Raw genomic sequence first — 19,038 nt, forward strand, 5'->3', positions numbered from 1 at the left:
GGTTTGCAGGTTGGTGAAATGCAAGGGAAGATGCTGCTGGGTGGCAGCTTGTGTCTTGGGAGAAAGCGGCTGAAGCCCGGGGCTGCTGCTTGGGTGCTCCCCGTGGCCACCAGCCTGGCTGCTGGTCTCTGACGGGTGGGATGAGGCTGCTGGGAGGGTCTGCAGGCGTTGTGAGCTCCGGGGATCAGGGAAAGCACAGCGGTGCTGGTGCTTCCTTGGAAAGGCTGGGCTCCCCTCGAGCTCCGGCCGCAATCCCATTTAGGTGGCTCTAAATGGGCTTTGCTTTGGGGAAAGCTGCCTTTGACCTTGTGAACTGCTGACTCTCACGTCCTCCAGACAAACCGGGCTGTCTGATTTGTGCCTCCCTCTCCTCTTCAATGGATCTGATGCTCCCCTACCTCCCGAGGATGCTGAAAGCAGCAGGGATAAGGAGACCACCGTGCAATCGCTGTGTACTCCGACAGCAAACACATTACCGCTGTTCCCTGATGACATTCTTTATCCTGTTCATAGTGGAGGATGCTGCACCTGTTTGGAGAAGGAGAAGAATTTCCTTGAACTTAAAGATGAGAAAATATAGGCTGCACCATGATCTGGCGGGTGCCTTGCCGTGCCGTCCTCTGCTTTTACATCCCATTGTGTTCTCTGTGGGGGCCACGGGTCGGGGAGCAGCCCTGCTGGCTCAGCAGGCTTCGCTCGGGTGGGATCGCAAGCTCCCCAGAAAGCTTTGGGAATGAAAAGCCGGTCACAGCTCATTGTTTGCAGTGAGTTTGTTTAATGTTTAAGCAATTAAATGGGAAATGCCATGCAGGCAGGCAGGAAACCAGTTGTCGTTTACAGCTTTCAGGGTGCACGTCAGCTTCACCTCCCAGTGATTTTCTTGCTTTTTTGGCTTTTCTGGAAAACTTTGCAAGAGCAATGTCCGCATTAAGTAGCCAGGATATGTTGAGAACTTCTTAGTATTCAGTTTTTCAGGTGGTGTGGAAGTGCAAGGAAAGACCGGAGTGGTGGTTGAACACCGAGGCTGTAGTTCTTGGAGCACCTGAGCTGGAATGTCACTGTGTCGGATTTCTCCCAGTGCTACAGTGCTCACCAGTGTCGCAGCTTCCTCTAGTGGCCACGCTTGAGATGGTTGCAGCGGAGAAACCAGTATGGGGTTGAAAGGCGAGGAGGACAGCTGGGTTGGGGCTTTCTCATTCCTTCAGTTCTTCGATTCGGGTGATGGGCAGGAGGGGTCCCTTCCCGTAACTCTCTGGAGTCTTACCTTGTTCCTGGTTTCTTCTCTTTGAAGATTCTGTTTATGCAATATGTTGTATCTTTATGGCACCTTGTAAAGATGGGTCTTACAGATTTTGCTTTGGGCCTTAGGTGCAAGTCCGTTGGACTTTTCCAGCGGTTGCATACTAATATGTGCGTGTGTGCATGCTTGGATGGGAAACTAAACGAGGGCTACTCGATGATTCCTCCTGTCCCTTCAACCCTGGAACAGCCCCCACAGTAAAGACCACCTCCACACCGCAGCATACCTCACACTTTGTGGCTGCGTCCATAAATCCAGTTTGGAGTTTGAGGGATTCATCCAGGGCTCTGTGCATCCAGCTGGTGCTACACGGGTGACTAGGAGGAAACGAATGAGCCCGCGGACGTCTGACACCTGCTCTGGAGTTAGTCCCTAAGCGGAGTAGAAGCGGTGACATCTCTTACTCCCTCAAGCTCGATTCTGCCAGCCGGATGGTTCGCCTCGACGTTTTGTCTGTGAATTGGTAACTTGGAAAAAGGAGCTATGTTCAGTCAATTATCATGTTTGCTGAGACGCTGTTTGGTTCTGAAAAAAAAGGGTTTAGGCAGCAAAATGAAGCCAGCCTGGGTAAGGGCTAAGACCCGGCAGCAGGAGCGTGGCTCTTGGTTTACGTACTTTGCGGCGGAGCGGGGTCGTGGAGTCCCCGCTGGGGGCTGTGTGACATCTTTGCTGGTCCCCTTCCTCTGCCTGTGAGGTCGAAGTCCAAGGGGTGGCTTGGTAAGCAGCCGTGTGCTATGCAGAGAGAATTTGACCGTCTTAACCTTTTAAAGTGGCTCTTGTTTGACTTTTGAGTTAATCAATCGGACAACTTCCCCTGGTACTTCTTCCCCTGGTATTTCTTCCCTGGTGAATGCGTAAATGGATGTTTTACCCTTCCCTTTCCTGAGAACCTGTCGGGAGAAATACAGCTTCTCCTGGCACTCGGTTGTCTTTTTATTGTGGGAGAATTTTGGGATTTGTTTTTGCTTTTAACCTATTTTCTGTGCCTGCTTTTCCTCCAGGGAAGGAGGATGGAATGTCTGTGAGCTGTACCTGCCTTATGGGGAGAGGATGGCAAAGGAGAGACTGGATTTTGAAGGTTAAAGGATCAGTATTTCTGCAAAGAGACTCAAATGTGTTAGTTATTACGGAAGTATTGTTATTTTTATTACCTAAGCCATGCTGTTTACTGGGAGAAAAACCAAACCAGAGCCTGGTATTACAGCCGTCTGTTCTCTCAGCCATTTTCTCCCAAAGTCTTTCCTCTCTCCCTCCCTTTGATGCTGCTTAGCCCTCTCGGGTGGTATCTTGACTGTGAAGTGTCATTAAGGAATGATCATTAATGAACGCATTGCCTAAATTCAGCTTCTGGGAGGGCTGCCATCGGGCTTTCTGGGAAGTTTGTCTTTCCCCCAAACTTGGCTCGTCTTGAAATGCCGTGCACAGGTAGAAGAACAGGTTTAGATTCCTGTTACCGAACAGGACGGGAGGTGAATACATTAGTGGAAATCTGGAGAGCTTTGAAGTTGGCAATTACAGGCCAGGGTATGGAAAAGGCTAATTGTGAAGAAGGAATCTAATTTATTTTTCTTCCATAAGTCAATGTGAATTTACAGTTGAAAGGCCCAGATGCATCTGTGTTATTTCAAGCTCTCCCATGCGATTCTCCTTGTTGTTACTCGTACCGGTGTCTTTGATACAAAACATTTTGGATACGGCAGAAAAACAAAGGTGCTTCGGGGCTCTGGCCACCGGGGATTCAGGTTGCTCTGACCAGAGGGGTTGATCTTGCTGTGTAATTGCTTCTTCAGGTTATTTCTGTGGATATCCAGTCAGTCCCTCTTCTTTATAGCTCAGCCGGGTGTAACCTTAGAGGTGAAGAACAAGAGCAGCGCGATGGGACCTGAGGAGTGCTCATGTCTTACGTTAACGTGCACTACGAATGTATACAGAATAAATGGGATATGACAATTAGCCGGTGGTCCTGTCTTCTGTGTGTGGTGCAGAGAAACGATGGTCACATTTAAAAGTGAACTTTACCTTTCATTTAAAATCGAAAGCCTGGCCAAAATTCACCCACAATTCAAGCGGGACTTCTTGCAACCTTTGGTTTTTTTAGGTCTCCCTGAGGGAATAATGTCTTATGTCCTTATGTGTTCTACCTGGTGCTGTCTTCCACCTGCAGTAGGCTTAAAAATTAAATGACGAGAAACGTGTATGCAGAGACAGAAACCTTTCCCTCTCTGTTGGCTGGTGACCCCAGGGATATCTTTGCAGGACAATTCCACGTGCTGCTTGTTCCAGCTGGAGGCTGAACTCACAGGAATGTTTGGGTGAGGTTCTCTGGCCCATGTCATACAGGAGCTGAGGCTCTGAAGCCACGGGCTCTTTCATGGTGTCTCTCTTCGGGGCAGAGCCATCGCTGGTGGTTGGTCATGAGGGGGTAGATCATTTCCACGGAGCTGAGCGTCACGAGGGAATCGTGAAGTCGCCTTGGAAATCGATGTGCCGTGAATGTCGGTTGAACAAAGTAAGAATATTCGTGGTCTCTGGCATCCCTGCCCTCTAAGATGTTCTGTTCCCACCATGGGTAATTTAAGCTAGTGGCTTGAGATGGTGGAATTTGAGGGCTGGTGGGAATGAGGTGCTTTTTCCAATGTTGAACAAGATTTGGCTTTGCTCTCCCTGGCTGTGCCGATCTGCTGTAGGCACAGAGCCTTTCTGTGGGTTCTCTGCCACCGCTCTGCAAAGAGTTAATTGGCTTTTTTCCAAAAATGAGAACTAATCGTGTGGTTACATGCACAGTTTCATTCCTTGGCTTAGAAAATTCCTCCCAAAAACACTTCCCCAACAGCAACCGACTTCGGAACAGCTACTAGGGCCATCCTGTGCCTTCCGAAGTGAGCGTGCCGTCGCGTGCGGTGGCTGTCCAACCCAAACCCATCTGTTTCTTTGCTTCAGAATCGTTCCGTGACTTTCTAAAATGCAAGAACTGGAAAGGAAACGGAGGTAACACAACTGCTGATAACCCCATGTTATGGTGTCCACCCCAGGAAAACACGATGAATTTAATTTCTCTTTTTAGGAAGACTTGGATGGGGCTCTCAGAAAGAAATTGGATCATGTAGTGATAGGACAAGGGGAAATGGCTTTAAATTGAAAGATGGTAGATTTAGATTAGATATTAGGATGAAATCCTTTACTGTGAAGGTGGTGAGGCACAGGGTGCCCAGAGCAGCTGTGGGTGCCCCATCCCTGGAAATGTTCAAGGCCAGGTTGGACGGGGCTGGGAGCAACCTGGGCTGGTGGCAGGTGTCCCTGCCCGTGGCAGGGGGGGTGGGACCAGATGATCTTTAAGGTCCTTTCCAACCCAAAATGTTCTATGATTCTATGAAAATTGCCTGAAAATAGCATGGCATTTGCCACTGGTGTTTGACTTGGAGTTTTCAGGATAGTCATCAGCGTCGTGGGAAAATCTCTTGTGATGAGCGCGTTTCTAACGCCTGAGTGGATGCTGATGCAGGAAGGTGGGGACCGTTCTGGGGTGTATTCAGGAGGCGGTGCAGAGCTCCAGGATCAGCTTGGGGCCTGGGGCTGAGCAGGGGGGGGACCGGAGGGTCTCTTCAGAAACTGCCTGCAAGAGAAAATCATTCCGAAGCGGCTGATCCTCGCCCTGCTTTGGGAAGTTAAATGTTAGACCTGGAGCTGAATGGTTTATTTCAGGAGCTGGTTTTAGGGTTGCTTGGGAAAAGAGGGATATTAATTTTGATGCGGGATGGAAGCTGCTCATCTATAACTTCTGTTTTGGAAATAAAACACTAAAACCATCCCGTGAAGCACTGAGTAAAGGGTACGTGTGCGCTTGTGTGTAGATCATAAACACAGCTGCTTTGGACACATGCATGCTTCCACCAACAGCTTTTCTTGGTCGTAGAACCCAAGCAGAGAGCAGTTGTGTGCCAGGCAATATGTCTAATGCTATTTTAAATTAACTGTGTCAAGCGAGACTGTATAAATGCTCAAGGGGGAGCATTAACTCAGATGGGATTTGGCACCTTCAGGAAGGGTTTTAGCTGACAAAGTGCCTAAGAAAACAACAGGTTTTAATGACCAGGAGAAGCTCCTGTGCATCCCATATTCATATTTATTAAGTTCTATGCTATTGTTTGTTGAGGTAAATAGCAATAGCTTGTGTCTGGGGCAGAGGCGCAGGAACTGGGGAGGTAAATTGTCCTGGAGGTGGGACCAGTCGCTTCTTTGTGTTTTTGTCATGGGTAAAGCAGAACCTAGAGCAGACCAGGAAATTCAGGGTGGTGGCAATGTCTTTGGAAAGGTTTCTGTCCCCCGGTGGCTCTGGGAGTGGTGTCTGCAGGCAGGAGAGATCTTTGGGTCTTGGGGCGGGGGGGCTGGATCCCACTTTAGAGCCCGTTTCTAATCCTGCAAAGTGCTCTGTTGGGAGCTGCTGGCTTTGTGGAGAGGGTGCCCACCTCTGCAGCGGCTGCTGGTTTTATAGGATTTGTTGGATCACGTTGAAAGTGCTTAATCCCTCTGGCTGGCCAGGACAGCTGCTGCTCACGGCTCATCGTGTTTTGCCCTGCCCTCCCGGGAAAGGCGGTGGAGTTGGCCATGGGACGCAAAGGGGATCCCTACTCAGCTGGGAGAGCTGGGATTCCCTGGGCTGGAGCTGTTTGCAGATGGGCTGGGCCGTTGCACCAACACAGGAAAAAACCCAAAAGCAAAGAAAGAGAAGTGCCCGGAGCTTGGCCCCGAGGAGAAGTCCTGCCTTGGGGCGGCGTGGGTACGTGCTGTTGGCCGAGTCCTGCTCCGTGTGGGGACACGGGATCCGTGATGTTGGAAACTGTAATTCCTTGAGTCCCGTTAGACTAAACGCCTCTGCAAACAAGCGCTGTCTAACTTGGGGTCAAGAAGTGCCACAAGTAGAATGTGTTTGTGTGCTGTAGAGGGCACCTTATTCCTTTGTCTTTTGGCAAGGCTGAGTCCCCGTGGGGACCGGCAGATAACAGTCGGTATATTGACGTTTTGATAACTGCTCTTTGCTTTCAGCCAGAATTTGCTTTTTATCCAATCTTAATAAGTTGATCTTTCTATCAATCCTGCTAGCAAACAAGATAATTGCTTTATTATAGTCTCAATATCCAGCAAAGGACACACACTCCCCGGTGCTCCCGAGGGAATGGAATCTGTGCAGCGCGTTGACATGGGATGAGCGCAGCGATAGCGACGCTGGGCTATCAGGAGATGACGGGGAACGCGATTTCCCCTCTGGTGAAGAGCCAGGCTGCTCAGATTTGGGGATGCAAAGCAGTGCCAGAGGAAGCTCAGAAAATATTTAGGTTATAACTGGAAACATTTTGGCCCATTTGCTAGAAAATATTTATGTTATCACCAAACAATGTTTTGGTCTGTTTCCTAGAAAATATTTAGGTTATGACCAAAAACATTTGGGTCCATTTCTTAGAAAATATTTGGGTTATAACCCAAAACGTTTTGGCCTGTTTGGGTGTTTGTTGGCAGTTTGGGAGGTCTGTGTTTGTGGTTCTTTCTTCCCCACCCACCCACCCCCCTCCAAAAAAAAAGCAAACAAGGAATTTCTTGACTTTCTGGGCTGGTGTGAGGACCCGGTGAGGGGGTTAAACCTCCCCCATGCAGGGAGGCACAGCACCTGCCTTCTAACGCAGGATGGAAGGGGAATCGGTTGCTCCACAAAATAAAATAAATAATTTAAAAAGGAAAAATAGGTGATTTCTGTCCAAAAGAGTAAGAAAGCAGAAGCAGGAGTGAGGTGTGCGACATATGGAAACGAGCTGTACCTGGAAGATTGGATAATGAAGGACTGGGAGGCTGATGGAGAAGTGGAGGAGGACAGAGCAGAAGGCGGACCAGCACTGGCAACCACCTAAGGGGAAAACAAGAGAAGAAACTTTCCAGGCTCAGCAAACCCCTGGGACAAGCAGCTGGCCCGGCTCTGTGCGCCGTGCTCTGGAAAAGCCCCAGCGCCAGCAGCCATCCCTCCTCCACGCCAGAAGGTCCCCACGGGTGGGTGGCTGAGACTGCAGCCAAAAGTCCGATGTGTTTCCATCCTACACCAAGAACCACGAGCACCATTTTTTTTTTTTTTTTTTTGGGGGGGGGGGGAGGGGGGAAATGGTTTAAACAGGTTTCACCAAACACAGATAACGCCCCACCGCCACGATGTTTGGGTCACTCTTCTCTTTGCTGCGCTAAGAGCTGGTCTCTTATCGGATGATAACAATTTGTTCTTGCCGTCAAAGGTGTGTGTTGCTCTATTCTCACCGAAGCGCCTCGCTAAGGACACAAACTCCTCCAAATCCCCGTGGCCCAAAATACAAAGAAGCTGGGGGTGCGCCTGGTGGTAATGGAAAATGGAGGTCAGCAGATAAGGGAGGGGGTGTCGCTGCTTCCCAGTATAAAACCAGGGAGGCTGGGCAGCTTGGTTCGCTGCTGTGGTCTCTGAGAGGGTGTCCGAGGACCAGCAGACAACTCCGGCACCATGAAGTGGCTCATCCTGGCTCTCGTGTGCCTCCAGCTCTCGGAGGGGTTGGTGAGGTGGGTGTCCTGCGGCAGAACGAGTGGGGAGAGGGGAGATGGCAGAGCCCGGCTGCAGTCGTAAGCTGCACGGGCTGCACTGCATCCCCAGGGATGCTCAGCATCCTAACCGGGTGTGAGCTGGCCTCCTGCACCACCACAGATCGCAGTGGTCCTGGTCCAGGCTGCATCCCGTGCTGGGAGGGCAGCCCCTGGGGGTGCACAAGGCAGATGAGGGGAGGGCAGTCGTCATGGCAGGGTTCAAAGGAGCTCAGAGAACTGACTGTTTGAAAATGCCCAAATCTCCTGATTTCCCGCTGTGTTTTGGTGGGGTGTTTTTTTTCTTTTTGCTCTCTGCAGAATCAAACTGAAGAAAGCCAAGTCTATACGTGAGAAGATGAGGGAGGCTGGAGTGCTGGATGAATACCTGAAGAAGATCAAATATGATCCAGCTAAGAAATACCTCTTCAGTAAGGACTATGTCGTGTATGAGCCGATGACCAGCCACCTGGATGTGAGTACCGCAGGTTCCCTGTCCCTGCCTGTCCGTACACCGCGCTCCCTCCTCCTTCCTCCATCCCCGCTGCCAGAGCGATCTGCTCATCCCTGAGCCTCCAGGAGTGAGAGGCTGCTTTATTCCCCACTCTTTTTTAAGCTTCTACTTTAGACTTTGGTAAAGTTTTTCCCCCAGCCGTGAAAAGCGATGCTTTTCTGTACGTAACAAAAGACAGGACAAAATAAATATTTAATATGACATCTTTGGGGAGAAAAAGTGAGAGTTCAGTCCATTCCTGGCAACTTTATGATTTGGAGGAGTGAGCCTGGTGTTCCCCACCGCCCTGCAAAGCACTGGGATGCCACCGCAGGACTGGCAGGCAAAAGCCTGGTCTGTCCCTGACCCTGTGGCCATCTCTTGTCTGCAGTCCTCCTACTTCGGGGAGATCAGCATCGGGACCCCCCCCCCAAAACTTCATGGTGCTCTTCGACACCGGCTCCTCCAACCTGTGGGTGCCCTCCGTCTACTGCCAGTCGCAGGCGTGCAGTGAGTACCGCAACCCTGGTATCGCAACCACGCAGCCCAGAGCTCCCCCAGCAGCACAGCCTGGCTGGGGAAATCAGGGTACCAGATCAAAAATGATCCCAGCACGCCCCTCTGGGATTGCTGCTTACCGGTACCAGCTGGTGCCTTCCTTGGGAAACACGGAGCCCTCTGCCCTTCCGTGCCTGGCTGATGGAAGTGGCCAAATCCCTACAGCTGTGGGTGTCCCCAGAGCGCAGAAATCTTGGTGGTTGTGCCTGACTTTCCGTGGCCGGGTGGAGGGAAGAGCAAAGCTAGGAATCGCGGAGCTGATGTCCTGCTGCCTGGCAGAGCTCATCTGATGGAGCTGGCTGCCAGCGGGAGAGCGATGGGGATGTAACTGCCCATGGCTTTGCTCACGCTGGGTGGCTGATGGGGTGGTGATCACACCAGCTGTTCCCTGGAGAGGGATGCAGGCAAAACTGGGATGCAAACCCTGCCTTAGGGATAACCTCCAGGCAGAGGAGCAGCCTGTTCTGTTCTTCAGGACTTGCTCCCTGTCGGGGATGCCGCTTTGCCAGGCGTTATCCTGGCAGAGCGACCAGCGGTGGAAGCCCGCCGCAGCCAGGCGAGCGTGTGCCAGCAGCTTTGCCCTCCTCTCTCACACAGCCAACCACGCGTTATTCCAGCCCAGTGACTCCTCCACCTTCGTCAACAACGGCCAGTCCTTCACCCTTTCCTACGGCAGCGGCTCGCTCTCAGTGGTGCTGGGCTATGACACAGTGACAGTGAGTGCATCCCACACCGTCCTCGTCTTCCTGGGTGCTGTGTCCCCAGCACCAGCTGGCTGCCCCGATGGCAGGAGCTTGGGGGACAGCCTGAGGGCAGATCTCACGTCTCACGTAGCCAAGGCTTTGGCAAACCAGGGCCTGAGATGGGCAGAACCAACATAAAGTTGTTATTGCCACCATCAGTTTCCCAGCTGGGGTTTTACTTTGTTTTAATGCAATTCCTGCTAATTTTCCCAGCTGCCTGGTGATGTTTTCACCAGCTATGACCTTGCAGTGTGCTCTTTGGGCCGTCAGAGCATCAGTTGTCCCATCCAACGGCTGCTCGGGTTTGCCCAAGCAGGCAGCCTGACCTGGCGTCCCTGTCCCCTGCAGGTCCAGAGCATCGTGGTCACCAACCAGGAGTTTGGGCTCAGCGAGAGCGAGCCAACCCAGCCTTTCTACTACGCCGATTTTGATGGGATCATGGGAATGGCCTACCCTTCGCTGGCAGTGGGAGGGACACCCACTGTGCTGCAGGGCATGCTGCAGCAGAACCAGCTCACCGAGCCCATCTTCAGCTTCTATTTCTCTCGGTAAAGCTCTGCTGGGGCCCCTCTGCACGTCCTATGTGCACCGGTGTCCCTCTGCCCGTCCCCACGCAGGTTCCTGGTGAATTGGTCCCTGGCTAGCCCATGCCTATCGCACCAATTTACCAATCTGCTGTTTTGAATCTGTGTTTTTTGCAGCCAACCCACCTACAACTATGGGGGAGAGCTGGTTCTCGGAGGAGTTGACACCGAGTTATTCAATGGGGACATTATGTGGGCACCGGTGACCCAGGAGCTTTACTGGCAGGTCGCAATTGATGAGTGAGTTGTGTTTGTACCTGATGGGCATGGTCCACCCGGGCAGGTGTGGGCTCCAGGCAGGGGTTAGCACTGTATTTCAGAGCATCCCAGACTTACAGATCCAGCCAAGACAGGATTAGGTGCCAGTGGGTGCTTCAAGTAATGTCCTTCTCCCGGTTTTCCCAGGTTTGCTATTGGGCAGTCAGCAACCGGCTGGTGCAGCGAGGGCTGCCAGGCTATCGTGGACACGGGGACGTTCCTGCTGACGGTGCCCCAGAATTACATGGAGATCTTCGTTGAGTCCCTGGGCGCCCAGCAGACCAGTGAGGGGGTAAGTGCAGGGGATGCTTTGGAGATGCGCGGGGAGCAGTGGGGAGGCTTGCACATGAGCCAGAAGCTGTGGGCTTGACCAGGTCCCACAAAACTCATGTGGTACCTACAGAACGCGGTACGGCAGGCATGTCGGGGAAGGACGGAGCAGCACGGCACTGCCAGGGGATAAAGTGTGTGTTACCCCCACATACGGGGGTCCCTCTCCTCTCACAGCGGGTGCTGTTCCAGCCATAACCTCCTCTCCACCCTCTCTCCGCAGTACGCAGTTGACTGCAATGAGGTGCAGAACATGCCCGCCATCACCTTCGTCATCAACGGAGCTCAGCTCCCACTCTACCCCTCTGCCTATGTCATGAACGTACGTATTAGCTGAGCAGCTTCATCCTGCCGAGCCCTTGGGGGCCTGGGAAGGACCCGGTGCTCCCTGACAGTGATGCTCTCCCCCCCCGCAGCCCAGCTGGCGGGGTCCTGGTGCTTGTTGGAGGCTCTGACTCCCTGTTATTTCCCCTTTACAGAACAACGGGTACTGCACTCTTGGGATTGAGGTCACCTACCTGCCTTCCCAGAACGGGCAGCCGCTCTGGATCTTGGGTGACGTCTTCCTCAAGGAGTATTACACTGTCTTTGACATGGCTAACAACCGCATTGGCTTCGCCCAGTCGGCGTAGAGGAAAAAACCCAGCAAAATCCAGCCCCTCTCCAGGCCAAACGCACCTTAGGCAGCATTGCTGGAGCGCTACTGGGTTCCTGTAGCCTAAAGGAACATATGTTCCTTTATGTGCCTGCATGGCTCCCTGTCCTTCCAGGATTTCTGTCTAAGTGTGCCCTCACGGTCTCCCGTTACAAATAAACAGCAACATCCCAAATTGTCTGTGACCTGAGTTTGTTGAGTGATGACTGAGCGCGGAGCGGTGGGTTGCATCTCTCAGATGCTCTTTCTCCAGCAAGCTGAGCACCGTGATGAACTCCTAGGCAGATTTCTGCAGAGGCAGCATGGGGAAAGCGGTGGGGAGGCTGTCCCTGGGCTGCTTCAAATCCAAAGCCAAAGTATTTATGTTTTTTGCAAAGGGGTATGACATGCTGTCAACTCCTAACAGCTGTGGGACTGAGTCTCAGCCTTTATCTGTCGTGAATTTTTGACCTTAGGGGTGGCTCTGGCAAGCGCAGTGGGCTCCGAGCTGCAGCTCAGCTCACAGCCTGACGGGGTGCAGGGGCAGGAGCTGCTGGTCCTTCTCCACGCTGGTGCTGGGGTAGCTCCTGCAGAAGGTGCAGCCCACCTTCCGAGCCCTTAGGTACACAGACATCCCACCGCCCAGCCCCGTCCCCTCGGCGAGGCTCGTGCGATTCAGCCAGGGGCTGCAGACTCTGTGCCTTGGAAAGCAGGGTCCCCCAAATCCCAGCGGGGGGCTGCTGGGGTGGGCTGAGCCTGGCTGGAGGCGAGGTGCCCACCAAAGCGGCTCTGTCGCTCCTCTCCTGGGTGCACAGGGGAGAGAAACGATCACGAAAGGCTCGTGGGTTGAGATAAGGACAGGGAGAGAGATCAGTCACCCGTTACTGTCGTGGGCAAAACAGACTCGACTTGGGGAAATTAGTTTATTACCAATCAAATCAGAGTAGGATAATGAGAAATAAAACCAAGCTTAAAGCACCTTCCCCCTACCCCTCCCGTCCCCCCGGGCTCAACTTCACCCCTGATTTCTCTCCCCGCTCCCTGCAGCGGATGGGGATGGGGCTGCGGTCAGTTCACAGCCCTCCTCCAGCGTGAGCCCTTCTGCAGTTCTTCACGACCCGCTCCAGCGTGGGTCCCCCCCGCGGGCACAGCCCCCCAGGCACAGCCGGCCCCAGCGGGGGTCCCTGGGGGGTCCCCAGCCCTGCCCCAGCCTGGGCTCCCCTCCACGGGGCCACAGGTCCTGCCAGGGGCTGCTCCAGCATGGGCTGCCCATGGGTCACAGCCCCCTCTGGGCATCCCCCTGCCCAGGCGTGGGCTGCCTGTGGGTCACAGCCCCCTGCGGGCATCCCCCTGCCCAGCATGGGGTCCTCTCTGAACTGGGGGGGGGGGGGGATCTTCTCCCCCGTGGACCTCCATGGGTGCAGGGAGACAGCCTGCCTCATCACCGTCTTCATCATGGGCTGCTGGGGAACCTCTGCTGGGGCGCCTGGAGCCCCCCCTGCGCCGCCCCGGGGGGCTGCAGGGCTGCTGCTCTCACTCAGTCTCACTCCTCTCTCCAGCTGCGGTTGCTCAGGGCTTTTTCCCTCTTCTCAAACACGTTATCCCCGAGGCGCTGCCACTGGCACTGATGGGCTCAGCCTTGGCCAGTGGCGGGTCCAGCTGGTAGCTGGCTGGCACAGGCTCCCTTGGGCATGGCGGAAGCTTCTAGCAGCTTCTCACAGAAGCCCCCCTCCCCCGCCATTACCAAAACCTGCCACAAAACCGCAATACAGCCACTTGTCCTCAGTGGGGGGACAAGCCCAGAACGAGGGTCTGACCCCTGCAAGGGTTTTGCTTTGCAGGTGACAAGCACCATACACCCGGCTGCGGTGCAGGGGGGCAGGACACAAAGAAAAGGTCACTGGGCTTGGTCTTAAACACCGACCACAGCCCCGGGGAGAGGAGTTCCCCCAGGGATTCCACAAAAAGCTGGTTCTGCTCTGTGCCATCAGGTCTAACAGTGCTGTGTGGGTCCCTAGCGGGATGGGACGGCTTCATCCTCCCCCAGCTGCTGCTACATCACTCCAGGGGGATGCTCACCAGCACCTACTCAAGCAAATACAGAGCGAGCCGGTGGCGGTGGACATTGCTTTGCTTGCAGTTTGTGCTGACCTTGGAGTGATGCAGGGACACACCATCCTGTCTCTTGCTGCTGCTGGTGCTTGCAGGGCTGAACCAATCGCTCCAGCCAGGTGAGGATAAAGCTGTGGGGCTGGTCAGTCTTGCTGGGCATTGGGAAACCTCAGCAGGGTGCATCTGGGAAGGCACCGATCTTCCTTGCAGCTGAAAAGGTTTAACAAAGTCCTGTCGTTACGTCAAAGTGGGAATATGAGGCCAGATTAGCTTAACCCTGACATCCAAATGACCCCTAAATCCTGAAACGGGGCTATTCAGTCAGGTAAAACAACAGCCAGAGTATTGGGAGTCATGGTCTGTGGCCGAAGGGGACAGGGAACACCCTGGCCGGGGGAGGCTCAGGTGACACCACTCTTTCCTGGAATCCGAACTCATTTCTTAGAAGCTCTTTATCCTTGGAGCTCATTATCAGATGTATTAATAGCTCTGTCATTTCACCGGAGAAAGGACACAAACTCCTCTGTGCTTTGTGTCAAAATATTGACACAGGCCGAGCGCAGCAAGACGGAGATTAGATGGGTGCGGATAGCAGCGAAGGGCACTCCCCTCCTGCGACATGGGAGGTTTCCCAGAGCTGAAGCTCTGGCAGCCACGGTGGCAGGAGGGGACAGGTGAAGGCTGGCCATGTCCCTGCTGGTCTTTGCTCTTGCCTTCGTTCCCTGCAGGATCTGTCCAAGCGAAGGCAGATCCATCAAGATGCCGTGGAGGAGGAAGGGGTGCTGGGGGCTTTCCTGAGCCGCCACAGGCTCGAAGCACCGGTCCAGTGCCGGCAGCTGGGATGGAAGGAGCAAGGCTCCGAGGGGACCCATCCCCACCGCTGGCAGGGACCGGGGAGGCTGCAAGTGCCCTGCAGCAAAGGGCAGCGGGGCTGCTCCTGCCCGACCTTGCACACCAGCGTCATAAATTTCCATTTGCCATAAAGGGTGTGTTTTGCTTTTGCTTTATGGAAAGATCAAGCTGGTGCTGAAGGCGAGAGGAAATCACTTCTTGCCAACAACAGAATTTTGCTTTTTATCAGATATCCCGTGTTTGGTCTCGGTATCAGAGGTACTGGCTGGTGTGTTGGCGCCTGAGCAGCCGGGTAAGGAGGCACAATCAAGGCGGTTGCGGCGATAAAGGCGCTGCAAGCGTTGGTGCTGGCTGGGCGCAGCGATAGAGGAAAGCGGTGTCTTGAGCACAACTCCCGGCTATATATACCCTGCCCCGGCCGAGGCGGTGCAGGAGCTGCCATGGAGCCACTGGCACCCAGAGCCATGCGGTGGCTGGTGCTGGCCCTGCTTTGCTTCCAGCTCGGAGCTGGGGTGGTGAGGTGAGCCCTGGGGCTGGGCTGGGTGCGAGGGTGCAGGCTGGCCCTCAGCACGCGGAGGTGCAGGCGTGGATGGGGCCACCCAGCATCTCTCACCGCCATCTCCATCCCACGCAGGATCCCCCTGAGGAAAGGCAAGTCCATGAGGGAGCTGATGAGGGACAAGGGGGTGCCGGAGGGTTTCCTGAAGAACCTCAAAGGCGACCCCGGTAGGAAATACCAGTTCAGTAATGCTGTGACTTACGAAGCGCTAACGAACTACCTGCATGTAAGTAGTAAAGCTTTTCCTTCCTCCTCTGGGTCGCCCAGCCCTGGTTTTTGGGGATGCTCCCCCTCTTCTCCCGCCTGCCCGCAGGAAGCTCCGCAGCGGGCGGCTCTGCTCCATCCCCACTCCCAAGCCCAGGGGCTGCGCTGGGCATGGGCAGGATCTGTGCTTCGTAGCCTGGCTCCGAGGGCTGGGTGATGCTGGGAGACAAAGGCAGGAGGCAGCACGGCTTATCCTGAATTGATTTCCCTTCGCAGAAAGAGTGGAGTGGGATGGCTATAGGGCAGGGCTGCCCTTGCCAGCCTGACTTTGTTGTATCATAGGCAAATCGTTGCCCCGTTCCGTGCTTTAGCCACCCTGGGTGCACTCAAGGACTATGAGCCCTTCCTACGACCCCTGGGCAGTTTGGGTTTCTCAGCTAGCAGAGGGCAGAGGGCTGAAAACTCTCATTCAAAGAAACAGGCAGAAACAGACCGACACCCCCCACCCCACCCCCCTGCTCTTGTTCACAGTCCTTCTACTTTGGGGAGATCAGCATCGGGACCCCCCCGCAAAATTTCCTGGTAATCTTTGACACCGGCTCTGCCAACCTGTGGGTGCCCTCCACCTACTGCCAGGATCCAGCCTGTGGTGAGCATCCCTCGGGGGACGCGGCAGAGCCGGGGGGTCAGGGCTCCCCACCCTTTGGTGCACTCAGACATCCCTTGCGTGCTGGGGATGGAGCTGTGACAGGGAAATCGGGGACAGCCGGTGGGGTTTGGTGTTTGCTCTGCCCGGTGACACCGGCGGGGCTGGTTTGGGACAGCCCCTTCCCTGTAAAGCTCCTTGCTGGGGATTTCTGCCTGTGTGGGGACCGGGATGCTGAACCCAGGGCAGGATGTGACCTGGGGGCTGTGACGGCTCCCTGCAGTGAATCATAACAGGTTCAACAGCGGCATGTCGTCCACCTTCTCGAGCATCGACGTGACCTACACCCTGCGCTACGGGTTTGGTGACGTGGCGGTGGCGCTCGGGTACGACACCGTGACAGTAAGTGACGTGTTGCATCGGTGTGTTGCTGTAACGGGGGTAAGAAGGGACGGTGGTGGTGATCAGCCCAATCTCTGTAAAAATTTACGGCGCAGCTGCAAGTACCTTCTTGTTTTGGCTGTTAGTGCCTGGATCTCCCATGCAGAGCTGATGGCGTGTCTGCATAAACTCACTCAGAGACCGCAAACTGACTCTGGCTGAATCCCCTGGGATTTTCATCGCTGCTTTGGGCTAAGGGGTGACAAAATATCTTTGGCCATGTTTGTTTTTTACACTGATGGCTGAGCTTTGTCATTATGGGCCAGAAGAAATGTTCTGTTGCGAGACTCGCATGCAATGGAAGTGCGATTTTAAATCAATTTAACGGAGGCAAAACGCTTTTTTGTAGCTGGTTTTACAAAATAATAATGGTGATGGCACGAAGACTATGAGCCAGGCTGCTCCCGATTCCATCTGGGGAAGAGCTCAGCACCTCTCAGTGCAGACTTACCTTTGTGACCTGCCTGGCCACCCCTGCCTCTCCCCAGAAACTCCCTGGTGGGATGCTGCTGTCAAGGGGGATGTCCCAAATCATCTCCCAGCATCTTTCCTCTCCCTCCAGATCCAGAACATTGTCATCAGGAACCAGGAGTTTGGCCTGAGCCTGGATGAGCCCAGCAGTCCCTTTTACTACCTGGACTTCGATGGGATTTTGGGCATGTCTTACCCAGGCGTTGGCATCAGTGGTTACAACACGCTGTTGCAGAACATGATGCAGCAGAACCAGCTCGAAGAACCCATCTTCAGCTTTTATTTCTCACGGTAGGACCTCTGACGGCAGGTCTCCCTCTTGCATAGAGCCAGCCTGGATCCCACCCTTTCTCCCACTCTCCATCCACGTGTTCTCCCCACACACCGCTTGCCACTGGGCAGCCTGCCTGATTCAGGGTTTAATTTTGTGTCTTTCCAGCAACCCGACGTATGAGTACGGTGGGGAAGTCGTCCTCGGAGGGATTGCCTCGCAGCTGTACACTGGGGAGATTTTATGGACTCCTGTGATCCAGGAACTCTACTGGAAGATCGGCATTGAGGAGTGAGCGCTGCACGATGGCTTGGAGCAGATCTTGGAGGCACGGGAGCCTTTTCTGATGCTTTTTCTGCTGCTGTCTCCAGGTTCTCCATTGGGCAGTCGGGCACGGGCTGGTGCAGCCAAGGCTGCCATGGCATTGTGGACACCGGGACGTTCCTGCTGACCATCCCAGCACAATTCATGTCAGAATTCCTGCAGGCATTGGGTGCAGAGGAGAATGACTACGGGGTAGGTGGGAAGGTTGCCCTGTGCCCATGAGGGGCTGATGCCATGGGATGAGGATGTGTCTGGGTGGTGATGCTGAGCTGTGGAGGGCTCCTGGCATCTCTGGAGCAAAACTGCAGAGCTCTATCTCCCCTTGCAATGGGAATTCTTCCAAATATGTTAAACCCACATCAGCACAGCCCCGCCGAAGTCAGAGCTGTGCTGATCCTTAGGGAGCATGGCTGGGGTTACAGCCAGAGGAAGGACAGTGCCCAGCCCAGGGGGTCCTGACCCCTCTGCCCCTCTTTGCTTCTTTTGCAGTACGTCGTTGACTGCAACAGCGTCCCGAGCATGCCCACCCTCTACTTCGGCATCAGCGGAACCCAGTTGTCGCTGCCACCCTCTATCTATGTCTTAAACGTAGGTGTGATTTTATCATTCCCAACCTCGTAGGGCAGTTTTGCTCAGGAGAAAGTCGGGAGTTTCTTTTCAAACGCAGAAGCTTCCAGCAGCCCGAGTGCCGTATTTCCCAGCACCTAATTTCACGGTGCTTTTGCGTGCCTGTATGTGACTGTAAGGGGGATCTAATCCTGCTCCAGGCCAAAGCAGCCGTGAAGGCATGGGAAACACAAATCTCCTGTGCTCCTCACTGGCACTGAAACGTGTTCCTTTTCCCCCGGCAGAACGACGGCATCTGCACCGTTGCAGTCGAGAGCACATACGTGCCCTCTACCAACGGCCAGCCGCTCTGGATCCTGGGCAACATCTTCCTCCGGCAGTATTACTCCATCTTCGACTTGGCAAACAACCAAGTTGGCTTTGCCCTGTCAGCCTAGGGATGCTGAGCATCGCCCGTGGGATAATTTGTCCCTGCAAGACTTTATTCTCCCTTGCATCTGTGTACAGTGATGAGTAGGCTCCAAATCTCCTGAAGTGAATAAAAAGGCTACGGATGTAACCGCCTTGTGTCTCATCGGGCTGCGGCTGAGCAGGATCTGGCACAGCTCTTCCTAATAAAACAACAAAATCTGAGTTCATGCTCAAGGTTTCCAAGGGCTGACTGGGCTTTCCGGTGAGTGCGGAGCCTTTCGATTGGCAGCAATGACAAATTTGGGGTCACCCTTTTGATTGGAACCCGGATCCCTGCTGGAGCTGGCTGGGAAAGCAGGATGACCAGGAGAAATTCAGGCTGCACCATGTGCTCAGCCGCAGCTCGGGGGACGCCAGGGCTGAACTGGTGCAGTAGCTGGAGGCTTCAGGAACCAGTTCAGAGCAGGATGAGCCGCGCCAAGGAGCTGCGTGTGAACAGCTCCCAGTTCATTAGGTCTGGGGGAATTGCCCACACGTATTTGCAAATAAATGAGGGATTAAAAAGTGTCAGGCGAGGACACTCAAGCTGAAGAACCCCTCCCTGGTTTTGTTCTTGAGGGATAAATCTCTCCATTGCTGCAGCCCAGAAGGATGGGTGATGAGAAGAAGTGGGGGGGGGGGACGGGACACAGACG

The 19,038-nt window shown here is 54.2% G+C and overlaps 2 protein-coding genes across 2 annotated transcripts; both read left to right on the forward strand.

The window, feature by feature from the left end:
- Positions 1 to 7,488: 7,488 nt before the first annotated feature.
- On the forward strand, positions 7,489 to 11,573 carry PGC (progastricsin). Its single transcript, XM_040616562.1, is given in 10 exon segments — positions 7,489 to 7,867; positions 8,207 to 8,360; positions 8,770 to 8,802; positions 8,804 to 8,888; positions 9,534 to 9,652; positions 10,028 to 10,227; positions 10,381 to 10,503; positions 10,669 to 10,813; positions 11,075 to 11,173; positions 11,331 to 11,573. Coding segments are annotated over 10 exon segments (1,167 nt in total). The 5' UTR covers positions 7,489 to 7,811; the 3' UTR covers positions 11,484 to 11,573.
- A 3,317-nt stretch (positions 11,574 to 14,890) lies between these two features.
- Positions 14,891 to 18,455, forward strand: LOC121098510 (pepsin B-like). The gene is made up of 10 exons (XM_040616563.1): positions 14,891 to 14,969; positions 15,084 to 15,234; positions 15,744 to 15,861; positions 16,142 to 16,260; positions 16,862 to 17,061; positions 17,210 to 17,332; positions 17,413 to 17,557; positions 17,610 to 17,612; positions 17,855 to 17,953; positions 18,217 to 18,455. Exons 1-10 carry the CDS (start codon positions 14,914 to 14,916, stop codon positions 18,367 to 18,369), a joined length of 1,167 nt encoding a protein of 388 aa, XP_040472497.1. The 5' UTR covers positions 14,891 to 14,913; the 3' UTR covers positions 18,370 to 18,455.
- The last annotated feature ends 583 nt before the right edge of the window (positions 18,456 to 19,038 follow it).

This window comes from Falco naumanni, chromosome 17 (assembly GCF_017639655.2).
Source record: "Falco naumanni isolate bFalNau1 chromosome 17, bFalNau1.pat, whole genome shotgun sequence".
NCBI classification, from domain to species: Eukaryota; Metazoa; Chordata; class Aves; order Falconiformes; family Falconidae; genus Falco; species Falco naumanni.